This window comes from Chroicocephalus ridibundus, chromosome 13, assembly GCF_963924245.1.
Source record: "Chroicocephalus ridibundus chromosome 13, bChrRid1.1, whole genome shotgun sequence".
Taxonomy (NCBI): domain Eukaryota; kingdom Metazoa; phylum Chordata; class Aves; order Charadriiformes; family Laridae; genus Chroicocephalus; species Chroicocephalus ridibundus.
This window is the reverse complement of record NC_086296.1, coordinates 8,142,400-8,162,480: the sequence shown is the minus strand read 5'-3', so window position 1 is coordinate 8,162,480 and position 20,081 is coordinate 8,142,400. Positions and strand designations below refer to the sequence as shown.

Sequence of the window (20,081 nt, the reverse complement as noted above, 5' to 3'; positions counted from 1 at the left end):
CCGGGAACTAGTAGGCTTAGCTACTTTCATGCTCCGCAGTCTACCTACCTTAGTCTTTCTCTAGAATGATTTCTAACGGGAGGAGAAGATAACTCACTGCTGCTTATTAGTTGGCAGTGTTTCTGCTTGAGAACAATGACTTATTCTCATATGTGTTTTGTTCACTGCCAGGTCATGAAAGTCCTTCTGGAAGTCGTTGTGTGATTTCAGAGTTTATACGACCCCTTCAAATATCTGGAGACAAACCAGAACAGTTGTCTGTCAAACCCACATTCCTCTCCAAGTCAAGATCTGGTACCCCAAGATGCAGATTTGATTCAGACGTGAGTTTTTTTAAATTTGTTACTGAAAATGAGTGTTATGGGGCCAGCACCTCTCTTCTCCGGGGCACCGATGCAGGTTGATCCACCTGCTTTTAAAAAGTCAAGACATGAATGTTCTCATTTTCTGACATAACTTGGGAACATGACCAGTGGGAATTCAACTGGTATTTTCAAAGAAGTCTCAGCTGATATCCTAATCACACAGCATAAAAAATGTGCGTGTGAGAACCTCAAGCTTCTATGAAAACCTCAGCCTTCACTGATGCATTCAGAGCATTGTACTATTTCTGTGCATAAGAAGTGTATGTCAGCATTTCTGTGTCTGTTTTAGCGTTATGCAGGTTTATTACTATTTTATTTTATCTACCAAAAGGTGTGACTTTGATACAGCCCGGGCAAATGGAAGAGAAATTCCATGCAGTGCCCTGTCCAGGCAGGTACGCTCTGACCCGATCAGCTCATTCTGCAGGATTTGTTCTTTGCCTGGTTTTCATGATGTGTGAATCTTCTCACTACAACTAGGCTGATACCACCCACTAACAGCAGTTTCCAGCACACTCTCCTAAACTGATTTTGAGCCTGTAACCTGGAAGTGAAAGTTGCAGGATGTTGTCACTAAACTCTTCCACCATTCAACGTTACAGCTTGTATTTAATTGTACTTTTGAAAGGTTCTGTTCTTCCTTTCTTAGAAAAGTTTTCTGGTTTCCAGTAGCATTCTGGCAGAAAACCAATGGGAAGCTTGGAAGAGCTTTACAAAGGTGCCATAGCAAGTTGGTTGTTGATATTTAGGACAAATGTTAAATATAAGGAGGTATATGACATATTTTGAAAACTTTATAGAATGGTATTTTCTGTTAAATACTGTAAGCTTGTTTTATAGCCATGAGGAAACGATCTTCAGATTTTACCCCTCACCTTACAGTCCTGAATCCCATTCTTAATCTTTACAGAAGTAAATGAATTGAAACTGTTTGCATATTTTCTATCTATTTTATATTCATTGCTACTGAACCAGTGAAAGTTGATAAAATCAAAATGTTTTTAAATGGACCACAAGCCTGAGTATGGTGTAGGATGTTCAACGCATTATTAGATTCGTGTATAGTAGGAATTCCATGGGCGTATCGATATGTATGTAGCAGCATTACTGAAAAGTGGGAACATTCACTGCTTTTTGAAGAGGCCACAGAAAAAGCATCCTGAAGTAGTCAAAGCAGAAAAAGCAGCTTAGCAACGGGACTTAGGGAAGCAGAACTAACAGCAGGGAACAGAAGAAGTGCACGTCAAATTTAATTCCCTTTTTCTATTATTTTTGAGTTATCTCTCGCTGAGAATGTCAAGCCCTCTTTTGCAGAATTGTTCGTTGTGTGCCTTCTAGAGTGTAATTATGTGATACGTACTTACATTATGCAAGCTCACAGGAATTAAGCTCCATCCTTTTTTAGAGGTATCCAGACCCCGGGGGAGAGTGTAAGAATAAAATCTAAAAATGGAGCATAATGCTGTGAAGTGTGAAATTAAAAAGAAGATACTCTGCAAAAATATATCTGCAACTTTTGTGATTGTTACTAGTAACAAAGTCTTGTGGAATAAGCGTTATTGAGTTAGTTATGAGCTTTGTGACATGCCCTTAAAAAGCTATCAGGATGGTAACCCTTGAAAATTTGCCTGCATCCCCAAAAGCTACACAGGGGAGAATAGCTGTTAGCTGACTATTACTGTCCTCCTCAATGGAAGTGGGTGTTGGCATAGTGTGTGTTGTGTTAACCTAACAAGCTAACCCACCTCTTAAGACTTAATTCAGAGGAAAAGTGACTTGACTCAATATTTTTCTCGTGCTGGGAACCAAAGAGGGACCAGTTTAGGCCTGAAAGTTGCAGTTCAATATTCACTCTGTCCAGTTAGTAAAATTTCAGTCTTATCGTATTTGATCCCACTGTTAAACTTAGTATTTCTACCTTAATTAAAGTTCTTTCGAGCTCAGGCAAAAAGTTGTTCACTTTTCCTAAAAGAGTACACAGCATACTGTAAAACAAGCGGAGGAAAGAAGTGCATCTCTCACTTTAAAAACTCTGCTAGGCTCAAAGCATAACAGAAAGAATTGCTGTTTTACCAGTGAGATTCCTAGAGCAGAGCTAAAATAGATGGAGTCTGTGTTGATTCTGCACCACAATTTAATCTGGCTTTGTAGACCAGATTTGTAATGGAATAAATGTGTGGCTTTGCAGAATTGAATTAAATATGATGGTAAATTCAGAGGAAATATATTATTTCTTTCAGTTAGTGGAAAGGGTGGAATTCAACAGATACTGCTGCTGTGGATTGGATTGGCACAGGGATGTATTTTATGTGATACTCATTGTTTCCAAGTGTTTGGAAGTTGACACTTGCATCAGCTCTAAATTCAGCATTTGTCTTAAATACTTTGTCACTGGTATCAGGTTTCTACTATTGTTTTCTGATTAAAATATTACGTTGTCTGTGTGATCATAGAGCTCTACTATGCCCAGAAACACTAGGCATAGCACTTACAACAGGTCACTTCGGAGTAGCTGAGTTTACTGTACTTTAATGAAGGCTTTAGTACAAGCTTAGTCAGGAGGGTGGGGTGGTCAGTGAGACTGGTATGGTTAAGTCATGCCCATTTCAGCAGCATGAAAGGGAGTGGTGTGGCCCATATCACATCTCCTTCAGACATCTCCACTGACCAAATGAAAAAGCACCAATCTACTGGTGCTTTGTCAATTTTGCACGCTTCTGAGGAAAACCAACATCCAGTCTCAGACTGGTGATCTGAATCTCTAGCAAGATATCAAGGAATTAGCTCAATTTCTTTGCCCCGTTAGAATCTGAATTGCAGTTCCTTTTTAGCCTAAGCCCTTCTAAGTAAAATTAACCAGTTCTGTTCCATGTTAGAATTTAAATTTTTTTTAGTGTTGCGTGTTCACTGATTTGTATTGCCTGTCAGGAAAAAAGTGAATGCATCTTTTTGAAATCACATGGTCTTGTTTTTTTTCCTACAGATGGATAATGATCAGAATTCCAATACCTCAAAGCAGAGATATTCTGGGAAAGTCCATCTTTGCATTGCCCGTTATAGGTAAAAAGCCCCAGCTCATTCCATATATAATACATATTTGTAATATTCAACATCTGGTTTTGCTTTTCTTTTATTCATACATAGAATTATTACCGGGCACCAATGTTATGAATAGCAGACCCCTTTCCTGTCTGCAGTAGCTGCAAAAAAGTGCCATTTCTGTTTGCTTTAATTGTCAGAAAAAGTTTAACATGGCATGGCTCTTTTACCCACCACTGTATTTCCAGCCTTCAATGTCTAAATGAGATGAGAACTTGTACCTCCGACTTTATAGAGGATATCTCAATCTGTTCTTATAAATTGCTTTTTCATCAATGCAAGGAAGATTTAAAAGTTCCTCATATCTTTGCTTTACGTATTAAAATTTCAGCTATAAAGTTCTATCACAATAAAAATTTCTGTGACTAACAGTTTGCTTTCAGGATGGATATGGATTAAAACACTTTTAAGAAGTTTTTGTCTGTGAGTAGCCTGTTTTAGCTGTAACTCACTGGGTTTTTTTCTTTATTTAACTTGTCTCTGTTGACGGTAATACACTTGTGGAAAAGACTGCCATATAAAACAAAGGGAATATGGGGGCTAGAAAAGAACCCCACAACTGAGTTTGCTTTAATTCAGTTTAAAAAATAAAGAAGATTTTGGCCAGTGTATTCAGAGAGACCTAAGTGAGAAAAGTGTTAGTACAGAAAAGGACGTGGTTTTACGTGTACAGCGCTTAAGCGAATAGATTGCATTTCATGGCAGCTTGTTGGAGATGCAGTTACAGTTCACAACAACAAACTGACCTAGACTCCGCTCAGAATACATGTTTCAGAAGGGAAGCAAAAAGATTGAACTGAGGAACTACCTTCCTGTGCAGCGTTAGAGCTGTACACCTTTTTCTGATTAGTATTTAGTGGTGTGGGGGTTGTAAGTGAATACACATGTTTTCCATCTGTACTCCACTGCAGTTACAACCCTTTCGATGGACCAAATGAAAATCCAGAAGCAGAGCTCCCCCTTACGGCAGGAAAGTACCTTTATGTGTATGGAGATATGGATGAAGATGGCTTTTATGAAGGTATTTTTTTTTATCTGTGAATTCATGCTAATTCATGCAGATCCAAATCAGTTTGTCTGTCAAACACGCTCCCAGTTCTTTCCTTCATCTACTACCAAATCAGTTGCTAAAATTACCCCTATCATCATTGTGTTAATTAACAGGGTTTCTGCACCAGCAAAGCCGCTCCTTGCAGGCATAGCTAATTATAAAATGTTTTATATTGTCAGCTTTTCCTACCGGCAAGACTTAAGTTGACAAGAAAGCTTACTGACAGTTCTGGGTTTTGCCTCACTGAGCCTTTACATTCTCAAACTGTGAATGTTGTTTGTGTGCAATTTTCACTTATATCTTCTTCCTTATCTTGTCCACTTGCAAGGCATTCACATGCAAGAGGTACGCTTCTTCAAGGATTTTAATGGCATTGTTCTTTCTCCCCAGGGGAACTTCTAGATGGACAAAGAGGACTAGTCCCTTCAAATTTTGTGGATTTTGTTCAAGACAACGAGACCCGGTTATCAAGCACACTAAGCAGTGAACAAGATCAGAATTTTATCAACCATTCGGGTCCTACTTTGGAAGGAGATCTCTTGGAGATAAGTCCACCAAGTCACATAGACTCTAGTGTAATCAGCAATGGCGCAGGGACTCTGGATGTGAACATTGATGAAATTGGAGAAGACATTGTGCCTTATCCTAGAAAAATCACCCTTATTAAACAACTAGCCAAAAGTGTCATTGTGGGCTGGGAGCCACCGGTAGTGCCACCCGGATGGGGAACCATTAGCAGCTACAATGTTCTGGTTGACAAGGAAGTACGGATGAACATAGCCTTGGGAAGCAGAACGAAAGCTCTTATAGAAAAGCTTAACATTTCTACTTGTACATACCGAATATCAATTCAGAGTATTACAAACAAGGGTAACTCAGATGAACTGCAGTGCACTTTGTTAGTTGGGAAGGATGTCATAGTAGCCCCCTCAAATCTTAAAGTGGACAACATAACCCAGATTTCTGCTGAGCTGTCTTGGCTCCCTACAAATAGTAATTACAGTCACGTAATCTTTCTTAATGAAGAAGAATTTGACATTGTCAAGGCTGCTAGCTACAAGTACCATTTTTTTAATTTGAAGCCCAATATGGCCTACAAGGTGAAGGTCATGGCAAAGCCCCATCAGATGCCCTGGCAGCTTCCCCTGGAACAACGAGAAAAAAAGGAAGCCTTTGTGGAATTTTCTACGTTGCCAGCAGGTTTGATATTTTTCTCCCTACCCCAAAACTCTCCAGTTAAGTTTATCTGAAAATTCTAGATAAACTAACCTAACCTTTAGCTTTTTGCTGTAGTCCCAGTCATATTCTTGATCAGATTTGTGATTATTAGATTGCTTTACGGTACCTAAAATTAATTCCTGTCCTTCATATTCTCTTCTTTGTTCCTGGGTAAAGAGTGAAGCATTTTTGGGAGATATATAAACAAAGGGAAGTCATGCTTATCATCACCGCAGATCACACACTAGGTGTTTTATCAAATTAATCTCACTTTGTACTTAATTTGTCCAGTTATAGTATTTCTGGTAGTAATTTATTTTCATTGGTGTGAACAACACTGGTTAAAAAACAGTTATTGCTTCTGGCTTGTTATTTGTGTGTCTTAAGGCACTTTTTACAGTGATGATCCAGCCCTTTTCTCTAGTGAAAAACAACACACGCGTCTTGGAGGACCACAGTCATTTAGGGGATGTAAATGCATTTTGATTGTGAAGTTGTAATCACATTGTACAATTTGAATTTGTAAAGATAACAAATTGGTCTTCTTTTGGAAAGTCCAATGTTTTTTCCCACCTTGCTTTTACATTAGGAATGTTGATAATTGTTACCAGTCATTTCCCAGTATTTAAGAACAGCAAAGTAATGTTGAAAACTAGAGCTGAAATAATGCAGTTCATTTAAAGGATTTTGGGCATGTATGGCTGTACCTGAAAAATCTTTCATTATAGATTCATCTAACCAAGGTAATCTAATCAAAGACAAGTAGAAGACTGTGTATATTCAGACTTCCAGAGCACTGAATGCCGCTGAAGCAGGGACAGTCAAGCACAAGTGACTCCTGGCGAGTGAAATTTCAGTAGCATGTACTGTGCTATGGCTTAATTGACTCCCAGCTGGGACTTGATTCTAGCAAAGGGACAGGAATTAGTTCTGGTCTCTTCCGAGGCTTGCGTGACTTATATGTAAGGAGGCATGCGGGACAGTAATGCTGGTTGAGTAGAGAGGGAGTTAAGCTTGTATGTCTACTGCTTTTGATGCTGTTGATTTAGTTTCTGTAAAAATGTCCTCAGCTTGGGCAGTTCCGATTTTGTCTTAAATCGTTTCAGTGAGATAAGTGCTATTATAGGATCTGCTAGGAGAGGGGGCATTTTAAACTTTGTATATGTTCTGTGGGACTGGGGAGATACTGCCTAGACGGTGGCTTAAATTTATTGTTGACTTTTGAGTGAGGTTTTTTCAGGCCAAGCAGTTAACATGCTGTATCTCCCTCTAGTTGCTGAAGTATGCTAAAGCAATAAATGAGCTGTTCTCTATGGAGGAGCTAAAATGCAGATAAGTCTCTGCTTTTAGATTCAGAGATCCCAGAATCCTCCCCAACGCTTCATTTCACAGAGAGCATTTTTACAAAAGCATGTTGACTTTTCACTTTTATATAGCAAAATAAAATAGCAACTGTTGAAGTGATTAGAGTAATTGAAACAAAGGGAAAAGGATGCCCATGAAATCAGTCAGCGATGAGAGTTACCATCATAGTGTGTCATGTTTTTCTCTTGCAAATGTAACTGGCTTCGAGTAATCACATAGCTCTTCATCCAAACCACAGTTAAAAGAAAGAAGTTGAAAGAGAAAAGATAAAATGTTTTTAATGCGACTAATACTGTTTTTTTTCTCACTCTGGATTATTTTCCTACCTTAAATACCTTCAGTTGATCTACATTGTAAGGGACATTTTTCAAAGACTACTTTAGAGTACACTGAGAGAGCAATACAGCTGTTCTGTGTGAAGGAAATCTTTTGTTATTGTGCTTCTCTAGAAGATGCATGGGGTGAGTGATGTCACGTAAACCTTTAGTTGTGAGTGTCAGGTTTAGCAGACAGTGCAGCATGAACTGCAACATAACTGGCCACAGGCAGCTGCTAACGTTTGTACTGACATTTTTCTAAGGGCTTCAGAAGTGTTTACAAATGAATACCTAAACTCGCTTTATTTGAAGCTGAGAAGCTCTGCTCTTTACTAGTGGGTTTAGTGATATCCTTATACAAAAGGATACCATCATCCACTTATACCAAAAAGGGAGTGGAGATTAATGAATATTTTAAAGTTTTCACACTGTATCAATCTCAGGGGTTTTTTAGGAATACATTAAGCAAAAACGAACTTGAGATAACTGCTCACATTTCAAAGCTAGAGAGAGCAGTTGCATGAAAAGAACAGGACAATTAGAGGTCACCTTTTCATTTTTCTCTTTGCATAGATGTATCATGTTTTGCATGATTTATACTTGAAAACACATTGCTTCCTATCGGACCAAAGCTGAGTGACAACTCTTCAGCTGCTGAGTAATTGAACTCCTCTTCTTGATTCATCAAAGCATTAGAATTGCTTAAGTTAAAATAGAAGTGGTTCTCTTTTGGGTGCTGAGATCTAATAATAGACATAAGCGTTGACAGGATTGGGACCAATGGGACTCGTACGGGTTTTGAACTAATTTAGGTAATAAATTCATGAAGACCAAACAATTCTGAAACAAACATTTATCTTGATGACCGAGACCATCAAAAGTCATCAAGAGTAATCTCCCATTTAATGATGGGGGGAAAAATAGAAACCACACTAAGCCTTGGGCATTACAGTTTTTTTAAACCTATCTCTGCTACAGCCTGTGAAGGTCGTTAGACTCCCTGGGGATTGTTTGGTTTGGGGAGAATGGAAGGAAGGTGACTTCTGCTGCAGGAGCAGATTAACATCATTGTCATTGACAAGATACCAGACTAGATCAGATGCATTCTTTCTTGTAAACTGAGGAGGTTTCCTGGATTGGGAGTGCTGTCTGTCAATAACATAGGATGATCAGAGAAGCTGAAATTCAGTCCTAAGTTAAAATTTATGTCTTGTCCAAGAATAGCATTAGGTCATTTTGCATACTTGCATACTAAGTGCAAGTTAAAAATACATTATACATGCAAGGGATGGTATAGGCAAAAATTTCATGTTGTGCATGTAGTGTCCTGATCGTGACCATAATTTTATTTCCATACCCACTAGAGGATGAAATTTAGTGACAGCAAACTACTGAAATGCACTGATGGTTTGCCAGCATATCTGGAGGCTGGGGCTTGTGTGATATTTACACTTGTATCATGATCTGTTTGTTAGCAATGAATGCACACAGTTAAATTATTTGTAGCTTTTTTTGGTAGATGAACAGAAATTGGTTGTGCTTAGTTCACTGGTAAAGCAAACTCACAGCAACCAAGGTTTGTATTCTCCCGTCTCTTACACAGAGATGGCTGCAGCTGTACCCCACTTCTCAAATGTTTTAGCATGAAACACTTCTCAGGGTTTGACTGTTAAATTAACACAACAGGATGCCTGGAATATTCATGAACTAATATTCTCTATGGTATTTTTACTTTGGCTTTCTGTCCAACATAGAGCTATTTATAGTAGGGTAATAATGTCTTTTAATTAAGGATGTATTTGGTGTGCTATTACACTGACATACTGTAAATGCCTTAGAAGGTTAGTAGGTGTTTTTTCTTCAGTGCAGAGGAAAGACTTTGAGTCCAGTTGTCCTTTAAACCAGCATGCTGCTTGTTGAAAACGTTAAAGTTTTGGCTTGAAGTCCACATTGCACCTTAGCGTCAGTGTGCTTCTGGTGCATAAATCATGACTTGGAGCCACTGATGGTCCAGAATTTGAAAGTAATTTCTGAGTGTGTAGTATGCATTCAGTGCAGAGATATATACCAAAAAGTCACCTGCTATCACCTGCAGCAGTTTTCCACTAACAGTGCCGCTCCCGGGCCTTTTTATCCCTGCATTTTTCTCTTAACATCTTCTGCATTTACAGTAAGTAGCAGCCTGGAGGGATAAAAATAGGTCCAGAGCAAGTTACAAGTACAGACCGTCTTGCAAAGAAATATAGCTTAGTTAATGGCTGTAAGCCGAGGGTCAGTTCCTGGCTCCATGACCTGCTTGAGCCTATGCTTCTGTTTTTACATAATAACTGCTGTAATGATGTTTTTTCTTCTTTAAAAACAACAGAAAAAGTGCTTTGAGATCTGTAGTTTCCAACTTGCAGGTGTATCAGTTGACGTACTTTGGATCTAAAGCTCAACAGTGACCAGTCTTGTCTGTCTTAGGTCCTCCAGCTCCACCTCAAGATGTTACTGTACGAGCTGGGTCTACCCCAGCAACCATACAGGTGTCCTGGAAACCACCAACTCTGACAGCGACAGGGACCTCCCATGGTGCCAATGTCACAGGCTATGGTGTTTATGCGAAAGGTCAACGGGTGAGTTCTCCTTCCAGCGTTACAGTGACCATCCACATTAGGTGAATTTCAACTGACAGGTAAAGGCAACAATAAACATGTGACAGCACTTGAATGTGTGCAGGGTTTTCTCAGCTTTCAGTAGAACCTACTCTTTTGTTTGTGCATAACTTGCTTATTAGCTTCCTTTCTATAAGCACTTAAGCTTTGGGAAAAACGGGTTGAAAGGTTTAAAGACAATTGGTGCTAATTGGTGTGGAGCCCTAATGTGGGCTCTTGCAGCCCACTCTGTGTTGGCCATAATTCACTCCATGTTAAGACTTTGAAGGTTGTACTTTAGTGGGGTTGAGGGGAGGGAAACAGATGTCTTCATGCTACTAAGTTGCTTGTTTGTGTGCTCAGGTGGCGGAGGTGATCTTTCCAACAGCAGAGAACACATTGGTGGAGCTGATGAGACTAAGGAGTTTGGAAGCAAAGGAAGTTACCGTTCGAACACTGTCTGCACAAGGCGAATCAGTGGACTCTTCTGTTGCTGCCATTCCATCTGACCTACTGGTGCCTCCAACCCCTCACCCCAGAACTGCTCCCAAATCTAAGCCATTAGCAAGTGCCGGAGCCCCAGAAACCAAAGAAGAACATTTAGGTCCACATTTAAAAATGGATGAGTCGTGGGAGCAGACTCGTTCGGCATCTCCTATTCACGGACACACGCTTGAGCCACCTGCCCCTAACTTTCACAGCCCGCTTCAGGGGAGGAGGTCTCCATCGCCTAACCGAATACTCCCTCAACCGCAAGGCACACCAGTCCCAAATACTGTTGCAAAAGCCATGGCAAGAGAAGCTGCACAACGAGTTGCAGAGAGCAATAGGGTAAAGGCAAACTTTTTCTTAAGGCTTTTTTGCACTGGTTTTATTCCTTTAGGCACTTTCCGTCAAAGAATTTTTTGTATCATATGCTTTAAGGAGAAGCTAATCATTCCTAAACGCTGAAGATCCATAGTTTGAGAAGAAGCAGTGTGCTAAAATTCTGTGCCATCTTCCACAAATATGCTTGTAACCGTAAAGAGCATTTATCAGCCTTTGATCAGCAGTAGAAACCCTATAACATCACTAGAAATGTTGTCTCTAAAAACGCAGAGCCTTACTTCTGAAAACAAACAAAAAAATTGTAATCATAAAGCAAAGCTTGTGCTCGGATCCTGTGGGAGTCAAAAGGGAGGCTTGTGCCTATGTGAGAAAAGCCAAAGTACTGAAGTACTTTGAAAGAGAGCAAAACAATAAAGAGCAGTTCAAAAAGGGTCTGGAAACAGGTAGATAGACAAAAGTCTTGAGCAGACTTACTGTGGGAACTAATCTTTTTGACAGTTTACAGAATGAGGATGGAGTCTCATTTCTATAAGGGAATATAACCAGCAGTCAGACAGAGAAATGTTTGTATTCTAAAACCAGCCACTTTTTCAAAATAGCAAATAGCAGTTTAGGTGCATGTAAAGCACTATTTTATATGCTGTCGTGGATCCACAGGCAATGTTACACATCTGCCCCTCAAGAGTGCCCCTTTCTCAGTGCTGCACCTTCACAGATGTTTACAGCTGCTCCAACATAGCTGCCATGTGAAAGCTTTTCATTACAGTTCCTTTCGTAGCTACAAGAAGCATCGCTGCCCAAAGGAGACTCCCTGGTTTTGACACCATTATGACCCATGGCTGTAGTAGTGACTTAGATGCTGGCTAGTTAATTTAAATCCCATATTTGAGTCTCTTTGGTCAGCAGAGCTGATGTGTATGCATCCTGACAACATGCTCTGGTTTTCTTACCCAAGCATACAACTTTTAAATACTCCCAGTGCCTTGGGCAGTTACTTTCTCATCACAAGCTGCTCACAACTGTCCTTTACTTCTTTCAAGCTCTGGTGTCATTTTGTAAATACATTATCTTGATCCTTCATCTGGCAGTCATGAGTTGTTATGTCCAGTCTTTCATCTTCCGTTGTATCTCCAAAATAACTCCATTAATTTTGACAGTTTGCATGTGTCTTAACAGACCCAACTTGCTGATTGTCCCTGTTTTGGGACAGAATTGAGCCAGTGATGATACAGCTTTTGGGAAGCTGAATAGTTCTAGATCAATAAGGTCTGCTTAAATACATGTATATGCACGTGTATATTTCTTCCTTTTGTTTATAAATAAAGCAAAGTGGAGTAAATGTAGTAGAGGGAGAAAAGGCAATTAGTTTCTTTGGCACTCTAAAGTGAAAGTTGATTTAACAACCATATAGGAAAAGATAACTGAAATACATTTTCTGGTTTTGAAAATTGCTGACATAACATATGCTCTGAACCGTGTTTAATTACATTAATTTTAGTGACGCTTGAAAGGCTTAATTCGGGGATCTGGACGGAAGTTTACAGATGGATTCACTCTAAATTAAATCAAATTCTGCCGATGATATTTGTCATGTTTAGTCCCCAGTAGTAGAAATTCTTCCCTAGTGGTAGGCTGCTGCAGAAGAAACCATGTGTTTTCTCCCTGCCCTTCATCCGGCCCGTTAGATGGCTGATGGCTATTGTCATGAGAGTAAGCAGGATTCAGTAGCCGAGGGTAAGAGTCACCTCAGAGCAGAGGAAGAGCATAAAGCCTCATTCTGTAGCATTTTTTTGTACTAAGGTCAAAAACGCTGTAGTGGCTAGGTTGTCTGTTAACCCTCCGCCAAGGGGAAATTAGTGTCTTCATTAGCATCCTCTGACTGTAGAATACTGAGAATTTTGGCGTAAGTGGTACAGGGAAGAAAGCTAGCAGCAGGTTTCAGCTAGCTCGTAGCTAGGTCACGTAAAAGCATATAATTTTTTGTGAATGAGAGTAATATGACAAGCAAAAAATTATTGAAAACTCCTAAAAGGTTACCGTCAGGGGAAACTAACATTGCTTTAAAGCGTGAGTGTATTTAAATGTGGTGTTCTTGAGTCCTTATGTCTTATATTTGCCATTTCTTCCATTGGTTGCAGGAACAAGTCTGCTTCACAATTTCCCATTTTTCTGTTGCTTTGCTAGATGGAGAGGAGGAGTGTTTTTAGCGAAAGGAGTAATGCAGCCCAGTACGCTAACTCAGATGATGAGGAAGATGGCTATGATTCTCCTAGTGTCAAAAGAAGGGGGGCTTCAGTTGATGATTTCCTGAAAGGGTCGGAACTTGGAAAGCAAGTAAGTAGCATGGTCTTGTTATTGTGTGAGATGTCCGACATGAAACAAGTGTTTTGTGAAGCTTGGCAGGCTCCCTAGGTCACCATCTGATTATTGTAGCCATATTGGTAAACTATACTGACAAGCAGGTAAATTGTGGGGAGGCAGATGAATGTCCTGTTGGTGGAGCATAACACTGTCTGATGGGGACTGAATGCTTGGCACCATGCATCTATAGATCATTATCCCAAGCATTGGAAACTGGAAAAAACTGAAGCTGAAAAAAATGAAATGGAAATGTAACTGGAATATCATGTTTGGGCTCTGGGCTTTTTCTGTATGATGTGTTACTAGTGCATATGAAAACATGCTGTGAAGAAAGGGGAAAAGGGAAGGATTTTTGTGTTTCATAAAAGCTATAATCTGTAATCCTAATTAGCAAAAATCCAACAGTGTATATTCTTGGCATGCTGTAATGAATAGAAAGATGTTGCCAGAAGAATTTTGCACATCTGCACAGCTTTTAGTCTGTTCCCAGTGAAAACAAATATAAAGTAATTTATTATTACTTTCAAGTGAGATGCAAATTCTAGCAAAGACATATTTTCTTATATCTTAGCGTGGTCGAATAATCTTGTTAGCCAAATATCTGACTTCCCATGTTGAAGGGTCCAAGCAACAGCATTCCTTCTCATACCAGTTCTGAGACTTTCTGGAATTTTGGTTCAGTTTATTATAGAAGTTCAAGCATTTGTAACTGTATAAACATAGCTCCAAATTTCCAACATTCTAAATATGTGGCTTTAGGATTTGATTTGGTTCCACCTTCACATACATTTTTAGAATACATAGAATCTTGCTGTTCCTAGAAAATGTTTTTGTGGGTGAAATGCGTCTCTACTGTTGTATACAATTAAAATTATTTTAGACACAAAGAGACCAAGATGTTCTAACAGGAGTAGTGATCTTATTAGGAAGGCCCAGCACAAAAGGTTTAGAGCGTTTGTAAGCGACCAAGAACAACTTCATTTTTCTCATAACCATACTTCATATTTAGCCTTGGTAAATAAACTTTGGGATATCTACAATGTAAGTACAACGTTGCTGCTCCATGTGGACTTACTATTTCAGATCATTAAAGGGTGGGTTGGAGCGTGTCTGCTTTACCAAGCTCTACAAAATAGAAAAGAAAATATGAACACTGGGAGGCTGGAAACCCTTGAAGTTATATTCCTTGAAGCCTAAAAATATTAAGCTCTTTTATCTAGTAGGTACATCCTCAAAGCTAGATTTGAAATCTCTCTGGCTGTTAAGTATTCTCAGATCTGATTAGGTTTCAAATTTAATTTTCATGTAAGGCTGAAAGAATTCCTCATTGCTTTAAAATACTGTCAAAAGACGCACTTTGAGAAATAGAAGTTAAATTATGTCTGGCAAAACAGCTGTGGTGTGTTAAGTGTAAATTGATTATTGAGTGTTTATTTTATAGCTTCATGAGAGATACCTATTTGTAGTTTAATTGCTCGTTTGCATTGTTTATGAAAGATGATCACTTTTACCACTTGATTTGTTATTAGAGGAAATAAGTGGAGAAAATTGGAGAAACCTAATCTGTGGAGGTTTTCTCCAGAAGAAATGACTAGTTTGCTAATTTCATTACAGTGCTCATGTGCTGCTGGTATCTTCCAGAAGCAAGTGATGTTCTGTATGCTGATTCCCTATCAAAGGCCTTTGGTTTTCTCAGTTGACTTGCCTTACTCCATAGATAAGAGTAAAAAAACTGCAAGCAAATGCAAGTAACATTAATGTTTTTTCATCAAGCTTTTTGTTACTATTAGATATGGCTACTAATGGAAATCCTTCATGCCTGTCTGTTGTATTGTGTTTTGTAGGAAGATACATTGATTTTAAACTCCCCATTTCACAATTCTGAAACAGCGGTGCAGTGTGAGTCTCACAGACCTTCTTTTTGAACTTGGAAAGTTAGTCTTACCCAGATCCTCACAAGTATTTATGCATCTAAATATCTCAGTGCCTCTGAGGATCTGGGTCAGTGGGCCTGTCAACCAGGAACAAAATGGGAATAATAATTCTTCCTTTTGTCACAAAAATATTGGAATATATTGTTTTCCACAAGCTGTTGATTTGTTCTGTAAATAGATAAGGACAAGGGAACTAAGTATCAGAGGCAGACCTGAAATTCAAAGGCAACCTGGGACATTTGCAGGAAAGGCAGTGCTAGAAAACACGTGAAATAATAACCGCAGGTGCATGGAATATATGGCCATAGAGGTTTCACAGGAAATACGCATGTGTAAATGCACCCAGGTATTGAACATAGCGCATGCATGCCCTATTCCAGTTAATTGGTTGAGTTAATTGATTGCAAACAGAATTGCATAATTATTGCTTCTATAATATCTCCTAGTTATGTTTTATACCTTAATTAATGTAGTGCTTGAATTACAAGATTTATTTAAATAATTGAGCGGCTGTTTCGGAAGGCACTGCTGTTATTAGAACCACAATGGATAAGCCTTGGAGACAGTTTGCTATGTCTCGGCAGTCTGATTGCCCAAGCAACCAGGGCTTTATTCCAGCAGTACTGGCCTTTGATAATCTACAAGGCATTGGGCACTTGGGCAAGTTTTGTAGTACTGTGTCAGTGCAAACCCAACTCTACTTGAAAACGGCTGAGAACAGGAGTGCAGGAGTGATTTTCCATGAAAAACACGACCAAGATTCTGCTGGAATGGAACCGATTAAATAATAAAATTGAGTATAAGAGACACAAAGTTTAGATGTGAAAAATGAAGCATTAGAATATAGTCTGATCTTTTAACTTCAAAAAGAAGACAAAAACATTGTGAAACTACAGTGACTTTTTTTATAAGATGATCCTAATACAATGCATCTGAAGGATCAGAAAACATTTATGGTCTTGGCACCAACAATTACTGCTGAGGGCTTCACCCGACAATCATTTTAGCTCCAGAACAAAGAATTAAAAGAGGAGAAATCATATCTTGTATTTGGAGGGCAAATCCATCTTCACTTTGGAGAAATTGCTTATTGTAGACATTTTCTTCTCATTGCTGGGATTGACTGATATCAGCGTGTTACATAGCTATGGGAATTGATCTGGTACCACAGAAATGATTTCTTCATTAGTATTGCTGGGGGAAGGAATGCAGTAATTTCTAGCATTCTGTACTTCTAGAATGCTTGATTCTTCAAATATTCTACTGCAATCTGACAGTCAGATGACTCCATTTGAAAATTTGTCCTTGGAAATACAATGTTTTGTTTGTGATCTGATTTGTTAGATGTAATGTTTAACGGAAGCCACTCCTATTTAACTTTAGCAAGCATTAGGACATACCTTTTCCACCTTATCTTCGAACTAATTGGAAACCTAGAGGAACTTGAAATATTCGGACTAATTTTAAAGGACAATTAAAGTTTTGGCTGGACTATTTTTACAATGTTTAAGGGAATGAAAGCTTCAAATTCCATCAGCTAGCTATGTCGTACAGTGATGGTAACATCCTGCAAGAATTAAATGCTAATCACTTTTAAATTACCATGTGATGTAACAAACAGCTGTGAAGAACAGATGATATGTGAATTATCCTAGGGCTTTTACAATTTGGTCAGCAAGTCCACTGATGCGTGAAGGACCTCTTTAAATCAAGGGAATTTAATCAAGACTAAAACTAGATTTGGTGCTGTGAATACAGACATCCTTTTTTGTATCACCTATGGGATTAAGATTGGATTTGTTGAATTGGGAGCCTAGGGGGGCAAAAAAAAACTATACATGATCTCTCCACTATGATGTAATTTATTAGTGTGATATTCAACGTTATTAGTGTGATATTCAAACCTAGTAAATGCTCTAGTCCTCATTGGTGTTATACAAGGACTTTCAGCTTCACAATCAGTAAAGATTTTTCTCTTTCATGCTGTCAATTAGCCTCACTATTGCCACGGTGAAGAGTACCATACAGAGAGCAGCAGAGGTTCTGACTTGTCTGATATCATGGAAGAAGACGAGGAAGAGCTGTACTCTGAAATGCAGCTGGAGGATGGAGGAAGGCGACGAGTCAGCGTGACTTCACACAATGCACTTAAGGTAAGTGTGACTGCAGAGAAACCGTAGCAGTACCTCCATATTTTGAGTCTCCCTTCAAAGCATTTCTTTTACTCAATTACGGATTTTGCAGACCATTAAAACTCACACTGTCATATAGACCTAGAACTGGGGTGAACATTTTTATGATGTCAAGGCCACTTTTAATACATTTATTACTGGGTTTTTTTGCATTATTGGATAGCTAACCTTTTAACTAATTGAATATTTTCCTATATGTAATTTTTGAAGTTGCAGTTTCTGTTCTGTATCTGGGGACAGATGTATATATGTCTCTCATGTCTATACGACAATATACTACATGTACAAGGAGATTTATATAAACATACATACATACAGAAAAAAAAACCTTTGTTTTTTTCATTTGTCCATGTTTCCAGTGCTAGTCCCATCTCTTCCACAGGCTTTAAAGCATGCTTGTAAGAAGGGAAGTTGGTTCAGCTTTATTTGATAAATGCATTATCAGAAATCCTCGTGCCCTGATTATTAAGGAATCACCAGAGACAGTAGGATATACCTATCAGAAATATTGCTTTAAGAATACATGGGAATATCCATCATGAAAGACAACTTCAGTATAACAATGAAAGCATACATAGAACATTGAACCTACCCAATACAGAGTATGTATTTCCTGTAGTATATTTGTACGTGTAAATTGTATTTGCTTTTTATGTATCTAGCAATTATACTAAATTGTGTTTTCTTAGAATGTTGGATAACTTGAAAGATAACGAAAGCCACAGGTTGATTTTTTCTTCCAATATGCTGTTTAGTTATGTTTTAACTAAAAAAAAATACTATTTCCTCATGCATACAAGAATTTTGACCATTCTTGTAACTGCTTTCATGTACTATAAATTCAGTCCTTTTATTCTGATACTATCTGGAATGAGACGGGTACTTTTTCAAAAGAAAAAATAATCAGTGTTTCTATTATTCTGCTAACATAAAGGTTGAAACTGAAATTCTTCTGCATGCTGCTTCTGTCCCTTTCCTCTGGGAAAAAGTGAATTATCCCTAGACTGTTCTTGCTCTCTATGCATCAGAAGGTGTATTTCCTTCTTGGTTTTAAATTAGTATTGCCAATGTTGTTATTTAACTAGAAAGGTCCAGACCCTTAATTAATGTAGTAAGTAACTTTAGACCTGTTAAAGTCTGCAGGCGTACTTCTCTTGATGTAGTAGTGTATGTGAAGGGTACGGTTGGTTGACTGATTCTGCAGAAGAGGAATTCAGTATATGAGTACTTCCTGGGGAAGGACTCATGGATGTCTGAGTCTCATTTGGAGAATATAGCCCACCGTGCTGATAAGTTTTCTGATATAAAATGCAAGTCAGATTCCGATCCCAAAGTGCTTGACAATTTCACCCTCTTTCACTAGATCCAATTTCAGTTTGCAACATCAGAAATCAACAAAAAACCGAAAAACATGAATTTTCCATAATGTGATCAGATTCCTGTTCCTCTTGCGTCTGAAAGTATGCCAACCATGCCCCGGCAGCTGTAATTGAGTATTCTCTCCCAACTTAGTAGATGCCCCCAAGTAACAAGAAAACATTTTGCATGCAGATATATATTTGCTTTGGGAGATTATTGTTCCCACCAATGGTTCCCTAAAACAAAGGCTGACACGGGTGATAAAGGGAAGATTCAACTCACCTGATCTGAGCATTCTAGAATGTGGGATATTTGAGCTTCAGTCAAAACTATCCTTGTTCATACTTACTGACTTTTTTTCCGCTTTTATGGCAGTTGGTCTCAAAAGTTTCATAAGTGCGATACACATTTTAAAAATCAATGAAAATAGGCGAAACAAATATAGTCATAAAGTAACAGAAAGTTCCTAATGCCTGAAAGGGGAAAATGTCCAAAACCCAGTTAAGTTTAACATGCTGAAGTCTCCAAGATGATCCTGCCATTGTTTATGGGTGCTGATCTGACCTACCTGATCTGGGCACTGAGTAAAGAACAAGGAGAGGTGATCTCCATGGTGTAGAATCTATAAACCACATCAATCAAAACCAACACCTCCTGCATCATTATTGTCTTGTCTCTTCTCAGAGTCCAGCAAAGATACTGCGTAGGATTCTTCTGTCACACCAACCTGTGTTTTGCGTAAATGTAATAGAAAAATTACAAAATGTATCGGTCATGTTCAGAATGCTTATTTCATCCAGGCTGGCATGGTTTTTACCTACTTCTGGTATAAACAGAGACTTTTACTTACTTCTGCTAATAGGCTGATTTTCAAATATTGGTTTTGTCAAGCAGATGATGAGAGATTCGATGACAGTGCAGACCAGGTAGCATCAGAGAGCAGCGTGCTTCTCAGGGTTCTTTCTGTGGAAGCCAAGCTTTAAAAATGGTGCAAGTTTTTTTACAATTTTACAAAGGAAACAAACTCCTTTAATGATGTCTGCAAAATAGGTCTCCTCTGGCAGGAGATTTAGGAGTATTTGTTACTCATACAGGATGCTTTAACAGATGCAAAGCAAGAAAGCTTGCTAGAACAGAATTTTCATTCTCAAGTATGGGTTCTGGTCACAAAGAAAAATTAAATAGCAATTTGGCATGGGGCAAGGAACATACTAAGCATTAGTGCTGTGTTTTATTGCCATTCTCATTCACCATGCTGGAACCTGTATGCAGCTTTTATTGCTTTGTTTTAAATGCATGGGTTTATTCTTGTTAAGAGCATCACTCAGTTGTTTGTACTGACCTGTCATGTTGTATCTG

General features: G+C 38.6%; 1 protein-coding gene across 7 annotated transcripts in view; it reads left to right on the top strand.

Annotated features, from left to right (window-relative positions):
• Nucleotides 1-20,081, top strand: part of RIMBP2 (RIMS binding protein 2) — a 160,390-nt gene that overhangs the window by 118,607 nt on the left and 21,702 nt on the right. For all 7 annotated transcript variants that reach the window (XM_063350926.1, XM_063350927.1, XM_063350923.1 and 4 more), the window contains 8 exons: nt 172-323; nt 3,349-3,425; nt 4,376-4,485; nt 4,906-5,715; nt 9,879-10,030; nt 10,412-10,879; nt 13,061-13,210; nt 17,166-17,324. In XM_063350926.1, coding sequence (XP_063206996.1) covers nt 172-323; nt 3,349-3,425; nt 4,376-4,485; nt 4,906-5,715; nt 9,879-10,030; nt 10,412-10,879; nt 13,061-13,210; nt 17,166-17,324 — 2,078 coding nt within the window. The remainder of the gene's footprint in view (nt 1-171; nt 324-3,348; nt 3,426-4,375; nt 4,486-4,905; nt 5,716-9,878; nt 10,031-10,411; nt 10,880-13,060; nt 13,211-17,165; nt 17,325-20,081) is intronic.